Here is a 24762-nt window from a genome sequence, read left to right as displayed (position 1 = left end):
ACCTCCTGGCAGCTTCTGAAATAGTTGAGTTATATTTAAGTGACTGTGTTTACGTGTTTGAAAAGCACAAAGTGAAAAAGCCTGTTTTCTATTAAGCCAACAGTCTTAGTGACCATCGTTTTTGTAAGAAGGTTACGCAAGCTGTTTCATTGCCATCCCCCCAGCTCAGCTCACCTCAGCGTGTTTCCCCAGCATTTGTTTGCCCTCCACCCAAGCCTCACGTGGACTCCCTTCTCACCCCTCTAGCTGTCTCTGCCTCTTTTCTGTTGCTTTGCATCACCTTCCTAGGTCACTCTCTTAAACTTACTGTCCTCATTTTGCATTGTGGCTCCTATTATAATTCCAGCTCTAACGAGCAACCCCATTTCACTTCTGCCGCTGTTATGCCTTTATTCTCAACTGGTTGGAAACCTCATAACTTGCAAGATATCAGCATTTTATATTGAAATGTTAAACATGTTGAACCAGTTCAGAAGTAGGCATCTTTCCAGTGATGCAGCTTCAATTTCAAACGTTAATAAAAATTCCTAACATTGAACTCGATTTGGGACTGGATGGCTCACAGGCTTGATTATGTGATATACTGTCTCCCACTTCTAAGTTGCTGGTTCAAATCCAGCCCAAATCAGTAGCTGCTGAGAACTGTTGATGTATGTTCTCTGCTTAGTGACCTATATTGATTTGGGTTTAGTGGCCATGTTTAATGTTCTCAGCTGTCAGCCATGCACCCTGTATAACCTCCTTCCATACCAGCATCTTCCTTTGTGGTTAAGATTGGATGGACTATAGAGACAGGACTCCCTTCTCAACCATTCACGGAGACCCGATAGGAAGTGGGAAGAGGGAGGAATTATGTCCTCCAGTTATGTCCTTCATATGGATAAACAGATAGCATTTGTGCCTACAGTGTGTCTAAATAGCACACTTTCCATGGGGCACTGTCATCCTGCCCACACTGAAATGCCAGAGTGGATAAATTAGAGCTCCCCTTCTCCCTTCTCTCTCATACTATGCAAGGGTGTTGTCCAGTCTGCCCTCTGTTTGCATTTATATTTCTCCAGTGGGGTTTAGAAAGAAATCGTGTGCTTAATCCTGGCTCTGCAGTTAATGCTAGATTACCTCTGGGTGAGTCATGGCAAGCTGGGTCACAGAGAGTGACTTCTCTCATATGCTCTTTTGAGAAGGTCAGTAGTGACCTACCCTGCTGTGACATGCAGCTTGTGGTACTGCACGTAGCTCTTAGCAATTCACTGTTGCCTTGCAGAAACAGAGCCTTTTAGAGGACATCTGCAGGTTAAGAGCCTCCTATTATAAACAGAGGTAGAGAAAACATGCTTTCCAGCAAACAAAGATCAGCCAAGAATGTAAAAACCGTAGTGTCCCCACTGAGCTTTTCATTTGGAGCCGAGATAGCTCTGCCTTCTCCTGTCACCCTCTGTATTGGCGACATTGCTCTGGCAGGCCCTTTGCTCAATCCTTTGTGTCCATGTAGGTCTGCAGGGCAAGTGGTCCCAAGGAGCTCTTCCTTTTTGTCTTGTCAAGCTTACACAGTTGGAGCAGTTTGTGAGTTGGTTCTTCAGGAAGACTCTCCCTTGGGTTTCTCTGTCTGTACAAGTGAGAGACAGACCGCTGTCCTCATTTCCTTCTTGGTAGTTGGACGGCCTCACCGTCCTTTGGAGAAGTAGTGACTTTGAGGTTAGTGCCAGTTGTGTGGAGAGCAATCAATCGTGTGTCGTGCAGAGGTTTAATAAGCAGCTGGGGTGACAGCCAGGTCACCTTGGGTAGCCTTGCGAGTCCTGAGTGTCAGGACTCTCATTTCTAAAGTGAACCAGTGTTTGACTCACCCTCAATTATTTGCAGACAAATGGAATGGTTTGGCTTTCACAGGGAGGCTATGGAGAAGCTCTTATTAACAGCCAGCTGAAGTGCTTATTTGAAACAGAGGGATTGTAGAAGCTCATGGTGTTTCCACTCCTGGGTGTGGTTTTTTCAGGCTTCCCTTCTTCATAGTTCTTCTTTCACTTGCTACCCTCTTCCTGCCTTTTTATGAAGAAAAGCTCTTCTTTTACTGCTGATGGTATTTTCTACCAAACTTGCCCCTTGCCCCTACTTCATAACCTCTCCCCACTGGAGCGGGAGTTTATGATAATAATCCTGGGGATTTCTCAAGTGGTCTGTTACCGGCCACAAAGTTGCAGCTGTTGAAAAAATTTAAAGCATCTCCTAAAACAGTTTCCCCCAGCCCCTGGCGTTATCCTTTAAGTCGGATTTGGGGCTTTTAATAGGAAACCTATCAAGAGTCATAGTGGTTCTGATGAAGATTTGTATAAATGATCTCAAGAACTTGGAGGTGCAATGCACAGTGGATTGAAGGCACTAGGAGGCTTTCTACAGGCTTTGGTGCTCTTTGGCTCAGGCTTTTAAAGAATAACAGGAAACATTGGAAAATGCACCAAGGGTAAACAGAGCAGTTTAGTTATATTAACTGTTTAGAGGAGAAGCTCCACTAATGACTGAAACAAACAAAGCAAGTGCATTTATTTAGCATTGCTGTGGGAAAACAAAAGGCTGTTAATTGCATTTAGCTAAAGAGGGTTACACAAGAAATTGGCCGGCTCAGGCCTGGAGTGTAATTCTGGCGCCCTGACCCAGTTCTGATTGATGTGTAGGCTCTGACGGAGAATAGTGTCTGGGAAAGGAGCACAGACTTCAGAGAGACCATGGCTTTGAGAGACTGCATACTACTTTTTATTCACAGCAATGCTACTTTAAATTCTCGTTCTACAAAAAACACCATCAAAGAGATTTGTTGTTGCTGCCTCCCTGTGACTCCTGATAAAATTTGCCTTGCTGTGATCATGTTAACGGTCAGAACTCAAACTGGTCAGTCAGCTTGTTTCTGGACTCACATATGATGAGCAACAATAAATACGCTGCAGGACTCCTTCGGTGACACCTTAGTGTCTTTGACTGATAACCAATGCATTATTTATATTAGAAAAGAAGCTGGAGTGGGAAACCAGAGTCCTGTTGTGCTTACTCTGAATAAACATAGAATGAAAGGAGTTCAAGGGCTGACAGTCTATGCTGTTCTTGCTTGCCTTTGTGGAAGCTCATTTTCTTCAGGAGGAGAATGTGATGAACCGAAGGCTGAAATTTACCCTGTGCTTAGAAGGGAGCTAGTGACTGTGGTAGTAACAGCACAAAGGGAAATCGAGTCCTGCTCCTCCGTAATGGCTCTGATGGCTTTGCAGTGTAAAGGATAACATGCAGCATGTGTTTGTTGCTCCTGATAAGAGGGACAGTTCTGACTTGGAGAGCACAGAGGGCAGTGGTTTTGCAGAGTAATGTGGTGCCATTTTGACGTTCCTACTTCTACTCTAAGAGCCATTCTTATCAGCTCTTTTTTCAAGATCTGTTCATGTAAGAATAGAATTCCTTCCCATGGCAGAATATTTCAAGAGACTGATTATCTGCTTCTAATTCCATGTGAACTTCTGAATAGAAGGTAAGATTAGATGATCATAAAGAAAATGCAAAGTACTGAATCAGTGCTTACAGTGCTGTTTAGTACAAACACATAATGCTCTGTCTTATTTATTTCTGTTAAAAGGAGGGGGACTATTCATTAGTGAAAAGAGTCAGCATGGCATTACATTTACTATGTGTTTAGGAAAAACTGATCCCTTTGATGTAGCTGGAGACCCTTGAACTTCAGAAAAGAATGTGTTAGCATGCTAGGGTATGCCTTAGTCCTGCAGGTCATTTAATCCTTTCCTCAAGTGAGTCATTGTAAGGTAAAGTAGATGCTGGGAAAAGTTCTGTACTGCCAATTAAAACAGGCTCCAAAGGTGTTGCTGGTTTCATTCTACCAGAAACTCATCACAGAGAGGCCAGCAGAGATTGCCTATGTACCTCGAGGCCAGATCCCAAGCTAATATAAACTGGCATGGTTCTTTTGACTTAGCAGAAATCCTTTGCTTTATACCAATAGCTCAGGCTCAACTCCTTTAAGCTTACAACTTTTAAAAGAATTTTTGTTAAGAAATCAGGAATGATTCAGAAAGGTATCGATTTCCACACATTTAAGAATTGAACGAATTTCAGAAGTCTGTAAATAACTCTGAGATTTGAGTTCTGACTCAGTCTTTATAGAGAATAAGTTCTATTTGCCTCAAACACCCCTGCAAGATCAAAGCTGAGTAATGAATATTAGCCTCAGCATTTCTCCTAGGCAGACATCTTACATGAGGTCAGGTTTGAAATAAAGTTAAGGACATGAATGTAATAATTAGTAACTGTTGCCCATGTTGTTTGCCAACAAAGAAATCCCACTTTCAACAAATTTAACAAAGAATAAATGAAGTTAATCAGAAAACTAAAAGGCATTTATCTTAAGGAACTCTGGACCAAACACTAGCCTTTTGTGGAAGAGATACAATCAGGGAGCCTAAAACACTTTGGAAAGTCGGGAAGATGGTTTGTTTCCACCTTTTTCAAGTGAAACAGCTGAGGTGCAGACCAGGAGGCCATTCAGGAAGCTGCCAGAATGGGAGTGCTGCCAAGTCCCGTCCCACAGAAGGCCTGACAGAGTAGAAACCTGAAGGACCCAATTTTGAGTCTCAGCACTGTGGCAGTCACAAGGCAGGCAAGCTGACAGAAACCTTGGAAACCTGCCTCATTTCCATTAGAAAAGTTAACACGATTGCTGCATGCCCACAAGCCTTCTAAACTGGCATTTTTGGGCAGTTAAACTTTCCTCTGGAAGATTTCCAGCAAGCTTACATACCTTGCTTCATAGTACTTAGCTCTTCCTTTCCTGACTTTTAGGAATACGAACTTTAGATGGGCTTATTTGCATTGGAGGAATACTGCTGGAACTTTCTTCCTAGCATGTGAAGAGTTTTCTCTGTGTGTAGAAACAACATGGGTAAAATATTTGGAGTGAAATCCAGGCTCCATTGAAGTCAATGGCAAAACTCCCATTCAGTTCAGTGGAGCAGGAATTTCACTCTTTACTGTTTTGAACTTAGAGTTACTAATAGACTGTTAAATTATTCCTGCAAGCACCAAACAAAATGTGCTTGATGTTAATGTTTCTGCTGTGTTCAATACCCACAAAGGTTTAAAAACAGGAATAACTATGAACCTCCGAGTCTAAAAATTATGTTAAATGTAGTTTTGCTAGAAATAATAATGTCCCTGGAGATAAACCTAAAATAATAGACTCCACCATACAATCTTCACTTTAAGCTAAAAATAGCATAGATGGCGGTTTAATCTAAGCCGTAATTATCAAACTGCTGAAGCCGGTTTTGGTTCATTGCAACTAGAAATGTATGTCGTGTTTAGGCTTTGAACAGTTGAGTCCCAAAACTGGAGAGAAGCAAAGCCAAGAGCGTAGTCAGAAAGCAAACAGGAGCCTCTGGTTTGTAGAGAAATAGCATGGATTAAAGAATCCAACACCATATTTGAAGGGACTGCTCCTGGCTTGCTCAGCTCAGCCAGCTGGAGACCTAGAGAGTTCCTATTAACCTGAGTTTTCAGCCCCAAATTGGTGACTCTTATTTTGCTAGAAAGTGACACTGGCCATACAAGGCACCTTTTGTCTGACAACCATTTTCCATTTCATGTTGGAATCGAAGGAAGACCTTTCAAAATGTTATTATTCCATACGATTTGAAAAAAATATTTTAATGATCATTTCAAAGTAGGATGGAAAACCCTTAACTCACTTTTGCTGCAAGGTAGCATGGTACAATGGGCTGAGTGTAGGACTGCCAGTCAGGACTTCTGACATTTCACTGATGTAGTGGGTGAACTTGGTCACGTCATTTATCCCTTCTTTGCCACCATGAGGGCTATTCACAAAGACTTACCTCCAGCAGAGGAGTCTCACCTTCCTATAGTGGTGTATTGGGTTTGCGTGGCAGCGCTTTGGTAGCAGGGAGGGCTACAGGGGTGGCTTCTGTGAGAAGCTGCTAGAAGCTTCTCCTATGTCTGATAGAGCCAATGCCAGCCAACTTCAAGGCGGATCTGCCACTGGCTAAGGCCGAGCTAATCAGCAATAGCGGTAGCGCCTCTGTGATAACATATTTAAGAAGGGGGGAAAAACTGGGAAGCGGCAGCCGGAGAAGAGAGGAGTGAGAATATGTGAGAGAAACAACTCTGCAGACACCAAGGTCAGTGAAGAAGGAGGGGGAGGAGAGGCTCCAGGCACTGGAGCAGAGATTCCCCTGCAGCCCGTGGTGAAGACCATGGTGAAGCAGGTTGTCCCCCTGCAGCCCATGGAGGTTCACGGTGGAGCAGATACCCACCTGCAGCCCGTGGAGTACCCCACGCTGGAGCAGGTGGATGCCCGAAGGAGGCTGTGATCCTGTGGGAAGCCCATGCTGGAGCAGGCTCCTGGCAGGACCTGTGGAGCCGTGGAGAGAGGAGCCCACGCTGGAGCAGGTTTGCTGGCAGGACTTGCAATCCCGCGGGGGACCCACGCTGGAGCAGTCTGTTCCTGAAGGACTGCACCCCGTGGAACGGACCCATGCTGGAGCAGTTCGTGAAGAACTGCAGCCCGTGGGAAGAACCCACGTTGGAGAAGTTTGTGGAGAACTGTCTCCTGTGGGAGGGACCCCACGCTGGAGCAGGGGAAGAGTGTGAGGAGGAAGGAGCGGCAGAAACAACGTGTGATGAACTGACCGCAACCCCCATTCCCTGTCCCCCTGCGCCGCTCGGGGGGAAGAGGTAGAAAAATCAGGAGTGAAGTTGAGCCCGGGAAGAAGGGAGGGGTGGGGGGAAGGTGTTGGTTTTTTTAAGATTTGGTTTTACTTCTCATTATCCTACTCTGGTTTTGATTGGTAATAAATTAAACTAATTTCCCCAAGTCAAGTCTATTTTGCCCATGATGGTAATTGGTGAGTGATCTCCCTATGTCCTTATCTCGACCTACGAGCCTTTTCCTCATATTTTCTCTCTCCTGTCCAGCTGAGGAAGGGGAGTGAGTGAACAGCTGTGTGGTGATTAGTCCGGCTGGGCTTAAACCACGACAAGTGGCAACAGAGATTTACTCTGAACAGTGATTTACTGTAGCAACCCTATGGTAGGGACTCCACTAGTGGGTGGAAGGTCCTGAGTGCAAAGTTGGATGGAGGTTAGAGTAACACTTTTCTATTTCTGAATACTTTTTGAAATCCTCACTGAATGTACTTGAATTCCTCCATGTATGTTTATCCTACACAATCTGCTGTTTGTTTAGATGGTTTGTTTTGCTCAGTAGGTCACATTCTGTTCTCACTGAGACTGGCATGGGGCAGTCTTGGTGCTTGTTTGGACAGTGCTTGCAGAAAGGGGGGCTTGATTCTGCCTCAGGCTCCTATCTGAGCATTGCTGTTATAGAGTCATAGACTAATTTAGATTGGAAGGGCCACTGGAGCTCATCTGATCCAACGCAACTCTGAAAGAAGGATCAGCTTGAAAGTTACATGAGAGAGAGATTGTACAATACCACAAATTTAGAGAAATGTTTTTCCTAACAGTGGAGTTATTCCAAATCCACACTGACACAACAACAAAATTGGCCCATCTCTAGTACTAATTTGTTGACCATTCTCTCAGTATGATTATAGGGACCATATCCACTAGATTTGGGAAAGCAATCCAAATTTTTCAATAAATACTACCTCTGATGGTCTAGCAGATATCCTTCAGCTGTGCTACATCACTTCTCCAGGTTTACTTCTCATGAACCCTCAAATAGTTACATTTCCTGGTAGGAAAGTCCATTCCTGGTAGGAAGCACATTTAAAAGTTGCAAGCAGACAAATACTAAAGCCTTTGTGACATTAAGGCAATGGATAAATTCAAGGAACTTACTTAGATTTATTCATTAAACAGGTGCCCAGAGCAGTAGGTGAATGATTCTGTGTTATTTCTGCAGCCTGTTTTCAACTTGTTAATTGCTGGGAATGTCATTACTAAGTCCAATGGGAAATGAGAAACCCCCATCATATAACTTGATAGCTTTTTGTCTTGTTTTGTTTTAATCAAACAGCATGGGAATGAGCCATGATGATGATCACCAACCCTGCGCAGGGAGGTCTCATATTATGTCTGGAGAATGGGTGAAGGGCAGGAACCCAAGTGACCTTTCCTGGTCTTCATGCAGCCGCGATGACCTTGAAAACTTCCTAAAGTAAGGATTGTGCTGATTATCAAAAATCCTATCAGGCAAGAATCCAATGTGTTTTCTGAAAGTGAAAGTCTAAACAATTTTCCTTAAAAAAAAGAGTGTGCATGTGTCATTAGGGTGTGCAAGTTTGAATCTGTCTCCATTACAGATGTAGCCCCTTTGAAACTGAGGTTTGCAGAGAGGCAGAAGAATTATGTGCAGTTGTCAAAGTACTGATAGCTTCTTAAAAACAATCCCAGATCACCTTCATTTTACAAAAAATGCCCTTCATGTTTGCAATGACAAAAATCTGTGTGTAGGTGGCCTGAAAAAATCTTCTCCATTGAAGGATGCTGCCAGCTTTGTGCTGTGGCTTTTACTGTCATTATTATTATTAAATAGCTTGTATTTTATGGAAACTTTATTTTGCCTCGAGGTAATTCTGATGTGTTTTCTCACCCCTCAGTGAGTGTTGATCTTAGACAGTTCACTATAAACTTCTTTCCCACTCCATCCATATTTCAGTTCATCATGTTCAACAGTTCAGGAAGGATTTCTGTCCTGCTGCTTGTTAAATCTTATGTACTATAGCAAGCACTGGAATTGTCTGAACTCTCTATTTATTTGTGGTCTTAGACCTACAGTGCAGCTTTCTGACAGTGTCTGGCACAGTGGCCAGTGCTTTTGTTGCTAGAAATGGGAAGGGAAGGAAATTGGCAGGGAAAATTCCCCACTCTGGGAATTAGAGGTGGGAGAGAAAGGAAAATAATGAAAGAAAATGGGATATCTACTGTTGCAGTAAAGGCATGAAGTTGAAAAAGAAGTTGCATCTGAACTCACCCTGGTCCCTGATAGAGGGGAGATGATAAAGTGATATTGCAATTTGTAAAAGATTGTTGTGAAGGCAAAGGGAAAAATGTTTCCTTTATATCTGTGATGGATAAGAAAAGAAGTCAAGGGCTTAAAGTTCAACTAGGGGGATTCAGGTGAGACATGATAGAAGACTTTCTGTCATTGTTAAGGCTCATGAAGTTTTGGCCTAGATGGCCTAAGAGCAGAATTGAGTGTCCATCAGATTTTTAGGAATAGTTTAGACAAATGTTTAACTCAGAATGATGTGAATATAGTCAATTCTGCCTCGAGGCCTGGGGCCAGGGATGAGTACCCAACGACCTTTCTATGCATAGTTTTAAATGATTTAGAAGGCTTCCAGATATATACTGGGAAAAATCACCACTGTTTTACACGAAGTCATCAGATTCCCTGTTAAAGAGAGGACAACAGCTTCTCTACAGCAGTGATCTAACACTCCAGTTCAAAGGTGCTTTCCCTTAAAGGCATATTTAATTCTTACACTCCACAGGTCCAAGGTCAGCACCTGTTTGCTGGTAACAGATCCCAGAAGCCAATACGCGGTGCGGCTCCCTCACAAGCTCCCAGGAATGCACTACAGTGCTGATGAACAGTGCCAGATACTTTTTGGGACCAATGCTACATTCTGTAAGAATATGGAGGTAAGAGGTCCTGGAAACAAGGTGGGAAGTGGAAATAAAGCTGTCAAGCACTGGGGAAGAAAAGGAGTCTGTACTTTCCTTGGAACTACTTAATGGGATTTTCAGCATGTTCAGCACTACTGATACAAAATCAGTAGTCAAGCTCCCATTGACCTTTGTGTGTCAACAGCACATGCTTCTGCAGTCCTCCTCCTTTCCCCACACTGGTCTTGTTAATCTCCTAGAGCACACCCAGAGAAACTTTTGTTTGTATTTGGTCTTAATTTAGGGACAATTCCCTTTTGACACTGTTTTGCTGAAGTACTCAGTAGAGATTGTTTTGCTGGAAGTTCAGCTGGGTTGAAAGTCTCTTCTCACAAGAGTGCTTGCCTACTTCCACTGAGTCAGCATAGATGACTGTCTGGATCTTTCAGTAGACCTCACCTTCAGACTGCTACAATGTTCTTAGGAGCTGACACTAACTCTGTGCCAAGGAAATATTAATGACTGCTTGTTTGATGAGGCTATTTAGAGATTTGTGCAGAATTAGGCCCCTTCCTGCATGTTTTCTAAGCAACATGATGTTTAGTCAGGATTTGGGTGCAAAATGGCTTATATCACATGGTTGGTTGGCAAAATGGAAACACTGATTTTTGGTGTCTCTAGAAGTAGGTCGTATTTCAGATGAGGCTGTCTGACTTGTCCTCTGGAATTTAAACAGCTAAACATTTCCTAAGGTCTTACACATAATTACATGTCTTCACTCTGACCAGAGCTTGTCTGCATCCCACTTTAGACAGAGACTGAGGAAATGCTTACGTCCAGTGTGGCTTTGGAGATATCCAGAAGAAAGTCATGAAGCACTGTGTCCTGTCACTAGTACCAGCTGGCAGCATTCTGTTCTATATCGACAGGTGTGAAGCAGCCAAGTTTCTTGCTGTCATTAGCTAGCCATTTGTATTTTTTAGTTGTCTCTTATTCCCATTCTGAACAAACTTGGGATCTTAAATCAGTGTTAACGAAGAAAATAATAATCAGTGATAACTGAGGTTTCTAACTGCCAAATTACTAAAACTGTTGAACCCATGCAAGTCCTGGGAACATGCTCATGTTTCACATTTGCTGTTTTATTTATTTTGGATTTGGAAGCTAGCTAATATAAAACAATAAGAAAAAATTCTGGATAGGTGGTATTTTCCAGCTCCATCAAGAAAATGCAGACCACCAGGACTACTGTACTGGAAGGAAAGTATTAGAATATAGGTCTGTAAAGAAAACCCCAGATCTACCCAGGATGATTCACGTTCTTCTACTTGTGTGGGTGTCACCCAGCTTGACTGCAGTTGGAATAGATATTTGCTATTTCCCTTGTTGTGATAAAAAACATTCTGTTTCTGGGTAGTCCAGTGCCTAATGAGAATGTCAGCCTACTGGTAGGTGGTCAGCTTTTCTCATGCAGAAATTGCATGTCCAGTCTGGAATTGCATCAGGGACAAGTTGATTGCCAGAATAACAAGCCAACAGGCACTGTTCTTCTCTGTAAGATACAGACAGCAGGTGTTTGTGTCTCCCAAGATTTTTCACCAGTCTTATTTGACATCTTTAGAACACAATGAAATCTGTGCTTTTTTCCTCCATCACTCCTTTAATATTTCCCGAAGAAAAGCATATTTTGGCAGGACTTTCATACTTTCTAATGAAAAGCCTTGTAGAACTTCAGCAGATTAAAAGCAATTTGCAATCTTTTATTTAGAAGTATTTTTCTGGTACAGACATGCATTAAGAGTTAGCATTCACACTGTGAAGCTTTGGATCAATTATGTCACATGCCATTAATTTAAGTAAACATTTGCATCCTGTTACGCTACTCTGAATTGGCATTTGAAGGCAATGAAAGGAATTTCTTTAGAGGAAATGATCAGCTTTAATTTTTAAACCTTCAAAATTTGTGTTCTTTTCACCTTTGTGTTTCTCATGCCTCATCTGCAGAATGCTTGTATCGTAAGTCTCAAAGCTGTCTACAAAAATATGAACAAAAAAAAAAAATTGGCACTAGTCATTGGCATTAGCTGTAGAAATTACTGGCAAATATAGCCGTCTCCTCTTTTAGCCAATGGTAATGTGGTATTTTTAATTCAATAAAGTATTAAAAAAATCCAAATGTAAAAGTAATAAACATATGACAGTAAATATTTGTTACAAAAAGGAAATAAGCTTCAGGAAATGAGCCTCCTCAATCTTTTTATGATTACATGTGTCTACTATCTATTTTCTTATTTAATAAAAGAATTACATTATAACATTTCATTGGAGATAGTTGAGCTACATCATTATATCAGGCAAACTAGAGGATCTATATTCAAAAATACTATACAATCTGGTTGTAGAGCTAATTTCAGAGATTAGATGAATCAAAAATTTCAACATTTTTGAGAAACTGCAGAAACTTTCTGTGCAGTAAGCTTTCTCCCTTAAAGGCATCGAGGCCCAAATTTTTGAAGGAATGTAATCTCCTTTGCCTTCACAGAGAGTCAGGTGCCTAAATGCTTGGCAGTGTCTGGACCTCAGACACTGGGCCAACTAGATAGTTAATCCATGAATATTCAACCTTATCAGGATATTTCAGGTTGCATCTCCAAAATTCTTCTTCCATGTTTGTTTTTAATAACTCAGATGCCCTAGTACAAAATAGTAGCCCTCAGAAATATGTTTGCCAAACCAGCCGTCCTGCAACTATTGTGCTCCAAATTTACAGAACAAAAAAGAAAACATATGAGGTAGGCTCAGCTTTACATAAACTATACCTCTTGATGTTCCTTTTTAATTTGCTTGGATACTGCATCTACATTTTAATATACTAAAATATTAAAAAATGAACTAATTAACAGCATAAGTATATGATAATCAGCTTAATCATAGCCTATTGTTGTAATCGATGACCTCCAAGATGTATAATTTAGGATCTGGCTCTGTAACATTAATGTTAGGTAAGATTTACTAGGGCATGTCAGTTGTTTAAGGAGCTGTGGAATCAGACTTTTAGGCTGGACGCTTGTTAGGCAGGGAACAATCAATTTCTGTTTATTTGAAAAGCACTGCTTCTATTATAATACTGTATGAATAATAAATGGCAAGATTACCTGCCAGCCCCTTGAGGGAATGCAAGTCCATTTTGGTGCATACTCTGCTCATAATTTTATTGGTTTGAGATACGTTCAGGTGGCTCATTTTAGATTAACCTGAGTATTAGATGGGTGAGTCCTTGCTCATCATCATCAGGAAAGTAAATGTTTTCATGGCTCTGTGGAAGAATTAGTTTTGATCTGAGGAACTGAATAAGAAAACAGAAGTTGGGCAGTTCTCAAATGAGATGATTTCACATATGATAATGAATATCTCAAGACCCTTCAGTAGTTCCCCTTTTACATCTGAGTTACATCGTGTTCTCCGGTAATATGCAAAGCGATCAGAAGTGCTTTCACATAGTGCTTTCTGTTAATCTTTCCCATTGCTAATGTTAGGCATTGTCTGATCAATGAGAACGCTTATCTAGCAGGACATACAAATGTGCTTCTACCATACCAGACATGCTGCCTGTTTTCAGGTGGGAGGCTGTACAGTCATGCCCCTTGCAGTGCTAGGAGAGCTTTTGGCCCACCTAAGTTTGCACAGTGGTCTTTATTTTGAGGGAGATGAGTTGTTTTTAGCAGAAATTAAGTAGATGACCATGTCATTCTCAAGCTCTGAGCAAAATCGTGATATGAGTTGCGGAAAAACTGAACAGCAGTGCACCTTTGACACTGCATAGTGTGTTATCGATGTACCCCAAACACAGAGACCTTTTGGGATTCTGGTTGCTAAATGTTGACGTGAGTCCAGGGCTAACATGCTAGGTTGTGCAAATTACAGGAACTTCAACCTGTCTGACTTCTGTTCTTCAGATCCACGCTGCACTATGAATCAAGTATTGTGAATTCATTTGACCCTTACGCAAGAGGAAGCAAAAAGCTTCAATTCTACTCAAGCAATGAAGGCTTCTGCAGAGACCAGACTTTAACTCTTTGCTGTCCCCTTTATTTGTCACTGCTGTCAGTGAGGGGAATAGCACAGATGGTTTATGCTGAATCTCTCACAGAGCGGAGATGGTGTTTCTCCACCAGAAATGCGGAAAAACGCATTGTTCATAACCTCACGTGAAAATATGCTGTGTGTTTAGTCAGAACACTGGGTTTATTCTTCAGACTGATGTGCCTACGAACAGAGGCTTTTGCACTGAAATCATATTTATGGAAAAAATGTGATTTCTATCTCTTGTATCCAGTGTTTGGCTTTTTGTTTTATATGCCTTTTGGCTTATTTATTATTAACACATTTTTGCGGGTTTTTACATAACCATTATCTTTCAGTATTGAGTCAAAACTGTGCTTAGGCTAAAATGGCATGTGGAAAGAGATTAGCATTGCTACAAAGAGATTTTTTTCTGAAAAAGGGACACTGTCAACTGGGATGTAACTAGGAATGTGAATTTTGTCATGACACTGTTTTTAGAAAAATTAAAACAGTTAGAATTGGCTCTACTGTTTTTGCTTAAGTTCAAGTTGGTTTTTAACAAATATAGGTATCTCCCAGAATCTACAAGCTACGGAGCAGCAGCAGAGAACAAGAGGGCAAAGCTGATTGTAAGCCAAAGGAGACTGACTAGATTTCTGGGCTAAAATGGAAAAGGAGAGGAACCAAAAAAACAAAGTAAAGGAAGAACAACAATTGTAATAATCAAGTGGATTTTACGTATCCCTTCAGTTTTCATATTTGATGGTATGGTGGTGAATAAAATTAAGCAAGTGTGGGTCTCTCTGTGGTCTTGATCTTGCAAAGAAACTGGCGGAGTGGTCTCTTGGACTCCATGCATGGGAATCAATGGCCCTCTCTCTGTTTTTTCTTTGCAGGGTCATTTACAAGATCCAGACGATGACAGTAAGCCCTATTACTTAGTAATGTATAGAATATTTACAAGAACATGGTAATTAGATTGAGAGCTAATTTATCCTGAAAATAATAGGTTGCATTGTCATTTTCTGTACAACCAGGGACTTTGTCTACATAATTTTCCATTACACACTTTAGCTTCTGTGTATATATTAAAACAACAACAACAATAATAATAATGATAAAAATCTGGAAGAGGATGAGTTTGGTTTTCTTGAGGCTTGTAGGATAAAAGCCTGGCAATTCTAAAATAAAACAAGAAGATTTTCTTTTTTAAAAGTGAAGGTAATAATTTACTTAATTGCCATTCTATATTTTATAGTTTTCCTAACGCAGGTTGTTAAAATTCAGACTATTTTCACATTGCCTGTTTCATATGAAACTGAAGTGTCCTATTTCACTGCTTCTGTATGTTGCAAAAAGACCTTTTTCTCTTTATTTTCAGTGGAAATACTTTTTGTTTAAGGGAGAGAAAGAAAGAGGGAGAAGCAGAGTTCCTGCCTGGGCAGCACAGCCCAGTTTACAATTATTGGAATGCTTCAGAAATTTTTGTACGTGTTTCAGTTTGGAAGACGGTCAAAACACATTCTGGTGCAGTGGTTTAAAGAAAAATAAAAAGAGAGAGGGGAACCAAAATAAAATTATAAAAATACAATGTGGAAATTTAAGAATATAAAAATAATAAACTCTTAAAAATAATACAGAGTGCCTATTAAGAATCAAGCACTTGAGCTTGGCAATCCTACATTTCTTATTAAGACACAAGGGGAGGGAGAAAGAATTAGTGTAGCCTTGTGATGTGGCATCTACAGCTGAAGTTTGAACTTAACGAAATTAGCCAAAATACGATTGAGTATCAGCCTGAAAATAGTGTGTAACAAGCTTGAAGGGCATTCAGACCTCTCCCATTGGCCTTCTGGGAACTTCCCATCTGCAAAACACTTCAAGAGAAAACTCCCATAATCTTCACAACCACATCTGAACAGTGTGTGTACATATCTATATTTATTTTACTGTCCCTTTCTTCTCTTTTCCCATGGCCAAGAAACACGATCCATGATTTCATTCTTTTAATTTCCCAGTTTTTTGTTTGTTTTTTTTTTAACAGACAACACTGCCTGTTGTTTAAAAAATCAATACTTTTTGTATCCTACAATCAGGTCTGAGGAGTTCACTGCGAATTATTGAGTGAACCTTACTCTCAGTGAGGACAATATGAGATGGATGTTGCAGAGTGCAAGGTCAGAATTTTAGGCTCTAAGTTGCAAACACTGTGTTAGATGGGAGTGATCAGGTTGATTACGAAACTTGCCTGAAGCTCTTGCCCTACCTTCATCATGGGCAGATATCTTCTCCTGAGCCAGAATACTGTGAACTCATAAACCTTTTCTTGGTGAGGTACGTCTAGTGCGAACCTCAGAGCAGCACTTAACACATGGCATGTACAGTACGATGCTAATATAGCTGCTGTGGTTGTGACGTAGTTGATTAGCTACGGCTCTTTCAAGCATACTGAGGTAGAAATTAGTAATAAGTCAAAGTACAAAATTTCTAACGTTTAATTCAAAGGGATAACTTGGTTCCAGTGCCTTGTACCACGTCTCTACTTCTTCCAGGTTTGACCACGTAAAGATACTTCCATGATTTCTTCAGCTGATGTAACATGTATGGTTGTGTTCTCTCATTTAAGATGCTGAAAACAGGGCTCAGCAAAGCTGAAGAGCACAAGCAGCGAGAAAGAATTGTGAGTTGGTAGGAAAGTGGATAAAGCTTATCTTTTTCTACTTGAATTTCTTTGTGGCTATGAATCATAGACCCACAGGAGCTAGTTTCATGAATGCCCTAAAGGCACTGAAAAGGTTAGTATTTAGCATAGACTGCTTTGCAATAAAATTAGTTTGTGGTCTCATTAATGCTATCTTTCCAATCTCTTTCTTTTGACTATTACTTTAATTCCAGGTACATGAAAAAATTAAATGGAACTGGTGCTTTGCAAAGAAATACTTTAGAAAGTGAGGAAGGCATTTAGTTTGCCTTGAGAGCACCAGAAATTGCTAAAACTAGAGACAGTGTTTTTCTGTTTCATTGTTTGCTTACCAATGTACAGTTGAAAAAAAAAGTGTTTCTACTCACTTGTGCCTTCTCTGGCAGTGTGGGATTCTTCCACTGCTTGTCTGGCAGGATCCATTCTTGTTTATTGAACTCCTTGTGACCAGCTTCATTACTAGCCCTTCACATTTGCATTTCTGTGCAGTGTCCCTGCCATTGCTGCTTTTGGCAGTTTTTCTTTCCTCCTGATGCATGTTCAGGAGATTCAATCATGGCCTAAATTTTCAAATGAAGTAACGGTTTTGAATGTGTCCAATTTTTAGCATCTGATTTTGAGTCTCAGGGAAGCTGCGTGGTTTTCCAGAAACCCTGAGTTTCTACCATCTTTGAAAGGTTTGAAGTCTTCACTTCTCAAAATACTGGCTTCTTGTATCTGCCCCAGATTGGAACAATTTCCAGATACTGCATTGCACATTTCCAGTATAAAAGTAATTAATTCCAGTTTAACTTCCTCACAGGAAGGGATGAAGGGCTTGCAGTAAGCCAAACCCCTCTCAAAAGAAGCATTTTTACGTTTCTCTGTCTCTTACCATCTATCCTGCAGAGCCATTCATAGTGTCCTAGGAGCAGTTTTACTATGAGAGATGACGGCACACTTGGCAAAAGATCCCTGCTGTATCCACTCTCGAGAGGTCAGGGCTCATCTTCCTGTCTGTAAGTGTGGTTTGGGCAGCTCTTGAATAGCCTGGGTTTGCTTTTGCTAACATTGTCAAAACATGAGAGCTCTGGATTTTTCTAATTCTTTGGCTTTCATCTGCTGTTAGAAAGGCTATTTGACTGAAGATTGTAACCAGTTAATTTCATTCAGACCTTAGACATCTAAATCTGTCTGTGGTGAGCAGTGTGTCATGGTAAGTTACTGTTTTGGAAGCTGACAGATATTGTGTCTTTCTCCCTAAAAGATGAAGGGGAAACATTCTTATGTTTTAATTGTAAATTAGAAAAGCTCTTGGTATCACTCCATATATATAAGGGTATGTTTCATATGGGATCCATGTGTTGGTAGTTGGACTAATGCATATCAAGCCACCTAGCTCAGAGAACCAAATCCAGCGTGACATCCTTCATGTTTGCTGGGTTCAGTTTGCTTTGTTTTTCTGGTACAGAACATTAACAAATCTCGGAAATGACTATGTTGAATTTTTTGTACTGTTCTACAAGCAAAAGAGTAGCACTGGAAAGCAGTGAACTCTCAAGGACCATTTCCTTAAGAGTTCTTTAACTGTGAAGGGCCATTTCCTCAAGAGTTAAAACAATCTCGTTGATTTTATACGCTTGTGTCTGATATTGGTGACTTTCCACTCACACAAGTTTTGATGAAGAGGCCGTTCATTGAGTTAATGGAGTTACATTGATGAAAAAAACTAATATAAAGGGGAATCAACTCTAAAATTGTTTGTTGGCTCCAAGCAGGCAGGTTATTGGTCCTGCTTATCTAAAAAGCATAATGTCCATGTGTGTTTCTCCATGTTCTGAAGAAAGGTGATCACCAGGTAGTGAAAACAGTGAAATGTTTTGTAAGAAACCTTTTCTAGTTGCATCTAAGATTATATGATTGGTTTTTATAATACAGGCTGAGATGCTTTCCGTCCAACGGTAAAGAGATCCATTCTACTTTGTCATTAATGAATAAAATTACACATTAGAAATTGGTGGGATTGTTGCCCAGTTTTGTTAAAATGAGTAGTGCATATCAACCATTGCCTGAATATTCTAGGATAGTCCTTGTGGTTGTTTATCAAGCCTTGCCTTGACTTTTGGAGCAGGTCTGTCGTTTGGATAGATAGACAGATACTTCCACTATTGGACCTGCCACTTGTTCCTTGGAATATCAGCTCTAGAGAAGGGTCAGCATCTGGCCGCTGATACATGTATCCAAGCCTCACAGTTATCTTGTCTGGGACAGCACATGGCTCCTTTTCAAAAGTGCCTTTCAGTTTTACAGGATTCTGATTTTGAGCACTTTTTGTCTAGTTTTCAACAGCAAGAAGCTCCATCTAATTGCAGTGGCAAACAACAGCGCTCCCCTCCCTTGTGATCCGTTGTAGATTGTCAGTTGTTTGTGCACCCAAAAATTAAAGAAAGCGACAGTGTAGAAATTGGGGGCGTTGTTTTTCTCACCTTGTTGTGTAAAGAATTATTCCTCAGAAGCATGCTGTGAGGCTTCAAGAACATATACACAGTGTTTTGAACAGGAAAGCATGTGTAAATTGTGTGTTTATTGTACTTAATAGGTGTTAATTAGGATTCTGTTTATAAGCATGTTTTCTCTCATGGTTAGCTATATGCCAAGCCAAAACCTTGGCAAAATAGAAGAGATCTGATACTTCATTGAAAGCCAGCCTATTCATAAGCGTGTCTGTGTGTTATGTGGTTTCTTGCTCCTCTTCCTTAAGGATATTTACTCTTTCTAAGTCCTTCTTCATAATCCCCTCATTTTGACAGCAAAATTGGTTTCATGGTGGTTTAATTCTGCTGCTAGAAATAAGAGGTTCCTCTTTCCAGTGGGCAATAGGCAGCAGGAATGAATTCATTCTCAGGAGAAATGTGTTTCTTTTTTTGGATGAATCCAAGGTGAGGGAGTGAATATGTAGGGAAGGAATTAGCTTCTGTAGAGTTGTTCCCTGGTGGGAAGGATATCTTTATTCACTGGATTCTCTTTATGCTTTGGAGATTTGGAAGCTCCCCCTTGTAGGTAATAATCTGAGGCTTTGAGACAGAGGAGCATTGCGAGCCCTCTCTTCTCACTGAGACCATATGAGGTCATTGGGCAGAATCATGCTGATTTTAGTAACAGTGGTGATGCAATAGCTAACCCAGAAACTAGCAGACTCTAGACTTACTGCCTGTGGGCAAAGAGCTGGCTGAATTAATTCTGGCTTCTCCTCATTTCCAGCTGCAGCACTGAGTTAAAGAACCTAAAATAAATTACTTCCCTAGGGCCGCATGTGAGTGGTCGTAGCGCTTCACATGCTGCAAGTCTGTGCTGGCACACGTGTGGGATGGAGTTACATGTAAGGTAAACACCGTCTTCAGAAACAGTATGTCTTGTGAAAAAGTATGAAAAGCTGTGAAAGGTGGGAAGGCCCACAGCCAGACATGTTCCTGGGAGTATCCCAGGAGTTGTTTCTGGTTTTACCCTGAAGTTTAGCCAGAGCAGGCAGTGTGAGCCTGTGGCTGTGACACTGAGCAGAGGACTGCAGAATTCTGAGCAGCGTTTTTGCTTGTCTCCCAGCAGACTTTCAGCGAGACATTTAATTCCTTTCTGTTCCTCATCTTCCCACCTATAACAGAGGGATAAAGCTTCCTTTATCTCCAAGCTCCCAGGGGTCTGTTTAGATTGCAAGTTCTTTGAGGAAGAGAAAACACCTGGCACAGTAAGGCCCCTTTCTCAAATAGATGCCATTATAATACCTGTAATCGGAAGCATTGTTCACCTGCCGAGCAGATATCTCCTAGCTTGGGAGTTTCCGGACTGTGACCTCTCTCAGAACTGGTTTCTAAGTTTTCCTATCTTCCAGGTGTTTCTGAGAGTCTAAAATTTACACCTTTACAAAAACTCCATTTTTATTTTGATTTTTAAATTTTATTTTCTGTCTGTATAAATTCCTTAGGGGTTCAGTTGAACAAGCATTTCAATTTAAAAAAAAATTAAATAAATTTTTATTGACATAATACCTTTCAACAACCATCTCACTTTTTTAAATTCTATTTTGCTCTTGGAAATATTTGATCCAAAGAGGACCTTTCCCCACAGACACTTTCAATAAATCAGTATTTTTCTGGTGAAAAATATCTATCATTGGAAAATCCTAACTGGCACTTTTTGAATGCTGTAGGGAAGACTTTGCAGGCAGAGACCTGCCTTCTGAAAGCTGGTTGCTGAATTTACAATTAGCAGTAATACAGCCCTTTTCATGTCTTCTTCTATATCAGTGTAAGCTCTGAACTGCCACTCATATATATACAAGCAACTTCCTTTCAAGTCCTGCCATTTCTCACTTTGATATTTCTCCACAAAGCTGGCTATTTAACTATTAAAAAGTCAGTCACTGTGACTGGTTAGCTATAGGACTGTTTAATGGGGATTTTTGTTTGGATTTCTATTGTAGCTGAAGAGGATATATGATCTCTTTTGAAATGAGCTATTAACATGATAAAACATCTTGGGAACATACAATACCAAAGCTGATGGTTTAATCTTTGTTGGGGTATCTGAATGCTGTATTAAATACAGGGGACTGCACTAACGAGTGTTTGAGCTTTGTAGTGGTATGGCACTAGAACACAGAGCTGAAGCACAGTTACCAGATTTTTCTGTAACTGTTTCCTGAAATATGCTTTGCATTTAGTGTTCGGAATCAAACACAAGGATACTATAAAAATTCTATGTTTTCCGTGCCTCAAAGATGGGAAATTTCAGAAAGGTTGTTGGTGGTAAGAGAGATTTTTCCTTTATTTATCTCCCTATGAATATGTGTGTGTGTGTGTGTGTTTGTGTGTACATGTACATATATGCACAAATATATACACATGTGTATACATACACACATGCACGCGTGTATGTGAATATTTGCACCCACTGTATCCATAGGCTAGGCTCAGTTCTGTAGTTCTGCTGGTACAGACACACCTGTTTGAGGTTATCTGTGCCCATTGCTTCCCCCAGGCCATTGCTCATACCTGGGCACGTTAGCTGGCTTTATCACCTTCCACATTCTTGTGGGCTATAGAGGAGTTCTGGTTGGCAACCAAAATTGTACAAGAAGCTGCTTCGTTTTTATGACTTTCTGTTTCCACACCCCCCTTTCCTCCTGCCAGTTTTACATCAAAGAGGAGAATTTAACCCTGAGTAATTTACATGTAGCTTACCAGGGACTTGAAGCTTAACAAATACTGGCCTTGCATAATGCACAGATATTTAGCAATGGTGCTTATCTGTGTTTAGAACAACTTTAGGGATGTAGTGAATTCCATTACATCTTCAGCCAGGATGTCTTTCTGACAGAAAGCAGAAGCAAAGGGTTTCCTTCTGGAACCATGGGGCAAAATTTCTGTCTGGGTCATTCAGGAGATCAGGCTGGAGGGTTTCTCATCACATTCTGCTCTGAAGCTTTGTGTTTATATGCAAGAGAGGGGCTGAAGCCTAGAAAAGTGAAAATTCATGCTATCTCCAGCCTCATCTCTCAAGCTTCCCTTCATTGTATGTGTCAGTATTCCCCAACCACAGTTTGAAAGGAGGCATCGCTGATAGTGCTTTCACAAGATCACTGTCCAAAGACATCAAGGGAGAAGAGACTGTCCAGATTGTCAATTAATTCCTGACCTTGGCTTAACAGTAACAACATTTATAAGTCATCAACGCAATTATTTGTAAGGCAAAGAAACTGTTAGAGTTTAGCAAGTCTATCATGTTCATAGACTGCATTTAATTGTGTCCTGTAGGTACACGTAGCACGGCCCACCACTGTGGCTAGAACCTCCTGTGATACCTTCCACTTAAGTCTGTGATATGCTTTTAACATATCTTAACTGTTTTTGAATCCTTTGTAATCATTCATATGTGTAGTCTTAACATAAAGAATCATCACCTTTAGATCCCAGTGAGTTAAGCCCTGTACAAGGGTACTGTAGCTTTACAACTCGGAAAACAAGCATTCTTTCGGGACTGTAAGTTTGGCATTTGGGGAAAAACTTTTTCAGTTTAAACGGTTTATTGCCTAGATTAGTGTTCTTTCTGTAACACTTGTGGACAGTTAATTGATGTACTTTTTGATTTTAGTCCTCTCCAGGGAAGGCGGAGTTTTGAAAATCTGGGAATTGCAGTGTGGAACAATTGATTTCTCAGTAAACTCTGAAATCTCTGGCTTGTCAATTCTTCTGCCTCAGTATACCTATCTGTAAAACAGTATATGATGTCCTTATGGCTAATTGGTGCTTAAGTGCTTTCAGAGCTGTGGGTAAACAACTAATTAGTCACAGTTGTTTAGTCAAAATTACTAAAGTCTGATATTTTCCCATATGCTCTATTAGTTGAGGGAAAATGTCTTGAAAATTCATTGATTTAGGCTTCCCTGGTGTATTTGCTGTTGTTTGTTTGTTTGACGATGACTTTCTGTGTTGTGGTTAATACAGATGTTGCTGAATTGTGCCATCTGCTTCTAGTTTTTGTGAATGTTCTTTTGGTTTAAATAGTGCAAAATTCTCTTTCCAGAAAGAAATGTAGAAATAAAACAGAATGCAGATACTGCTGCGATAACTATTTTGTTTCAGTATGTATCATCACTCTTGGTATTGGGATTTATCTCGCCTGCACCCTCTGCCGTACAAATCTATTTTATATAGGCATACCAACATGCATGTACGCAAAACACACATGCCCCCACAGTCCCCTACATTACATTGTGAAAGAACCATAAGGTTGAAGCGTGTTGACTCAACTATTTAATGAGGTGCAATAAATCTTGACAAGACCAGCTGGCACTTGAGTCAGGCTTCTCATCTTTTTACCATTACATTGAAACGTGAACAATAGTGGAAAGAAATGTAACTCTTCTTTTTCTTTTTTTGGTACTCAGATCTGTAGCACTGTATTGAAATCATCCACTTTCACGGAATGCAAAGCATGGTGGATGCTGTGGAAAATGTTAACGATGTAAAGGCCCCTTTTCCTGGTTCTTTTTCTCAAATTCTGAAAACGTTATTGATCTGACAGATCATGCAAGTGTGGTCAGCATTAATATCTCTGCAACGCATATTGGCTGAGCAGAGTAGCCATGTTGTGTAATGATACCCAGAATGTGTTTCAAGTCTGGTAGCGAGATGTGCTGTATCTCTTGCTACTCTTGCCCTCACATCTCACTTTTCACCTTCTCTAGCACATCGGTCTCTAGCAGCTACTTCTCACCACCAAACATTTACTAACTTTGCCCCTGCCTGTCACCAAGCTCCTCCTCTGCTGCATGGCACACCATGAAATCCTTTCCTCTTTCTCATTACACCTTAATATCTTCTTCTCCCAAGGGGCATTGCTGGCTGATTATAGCTACCACCAGGTCCCGCAGGGCTGACTGCATTTCATCATACTTAGTTACTTGAGTATCTATCTTTTAAAAAAATACAAGTAATTAAGCAGCTTGGACATCTAAGCATGTGGCATGGTTCCAAAGCACCCATCTTGGCCTCCCATTCTTTTTTAATGGACCAGATTTATTCTTATGAAAAGAAATCTGTTTAAATAATGCAATTCTTGTTTTAGGTGGGTTTTGTTCCTGACAATGGCATCCATCAATCTCTTTTTTGTTCCCAGCCCCACCACTTAATGCCAATCTATCCTTAAAAAATAACTGCTCCCAAACCAACTAGATGCCTCTGGATTCACTTGACAAAGACTGCCTGAGCTTTACAGTGTATCCCATAATGATAGCTGACATCTCCAAAAGTAATAACTGCACCTCGTTGCTTTGTGATGCTTTGTGATTACAGCATTTGATGTGTGCTGGGCTCTGGTGCCTGGTGGAAGGAGATACGTCCTGTAAAACGAAGTTGGACCCCCCTCTGGATGGCACTGAATGTGGCGCAGACAAGGTAATCAAAATGCTCAGTAGCAGTCGGTTTGTTTTTTCCAGCATTGTCTGTGGAATAATGTTTCCAAGATGTTCTGTATTTACCATAAACCCATATTTTATACTGATTCTGTTACAGAAACTGCTCAATTAACAGCTGGATTGGGTTAAGTCTTTCTGATTTTATGTTACGTGTATTCCAGTAGCCTCTGGAGACCTCAGTAGTCAAGTTCTTGTGGTCTAGGCCCTACACAAACACTGCAGGAAAACCCCATGCCTCACTCTGCTAAGTGCACAGAGTGAGTACCCTGCGAGTCATGTTAGGTAGTAGCTCACTCCTGTCACTTCTGTTCATTGCTGCCAGTAGTGTTTCATGAGTGAGGTGTTTTTTCAGTGTAAGCTAAGGTAGTAGTGTTCTTGGCTATATTTGAGGTAGAAAGTGTGGACA

General features: G+C 40.7%; 1 protein-coding gene across 1 annotated transcript in view; it reads left to right on the top strand.

The window, feature by feature from the left end:
- Window positions 1-24762, top strand: part of ADAMTS17 (ADAM metallopeptidase with thrombospondin type 1 motif 17) — a 192554-nt gene that overhangs the window by 88981 nt on the left and 78811 nt on the right. The window contains exons 9-11 of the mRNA XM_059824030.1: window positions 8045-8185; window positions 9525-9675; window positions 24235-24336. Coding sequence (XP_059680013.1) covers window positions 8045-8185; window positions 9525-9675; window positions 24235-24336 — 394 coding nt within the window. The remainder of the gene's footprint in view (window positions 1-8044; window positions 8186-9524; window positions 9676-24234; window positions 24337-24762) is intronic.

This window comes from Gavia stellata, chromosome 13 (assembly GCF_030936135.1).
Source record: "Gavia stellata isolate bGavSte3 chromosome 13, bGavSte3.hap2, whole genome shotgun sequence".
NCBI lineage: Eukaryota > Metazoa > Chordata > Aves > Gaviiformes > Gaviidae > Gavia > Gavia stellata.
The sequence above is the reverse complement of the archived record's forward strand: the minus strand, read 5'-3'. Positions and strand labels throughout refer to the sequence as shown.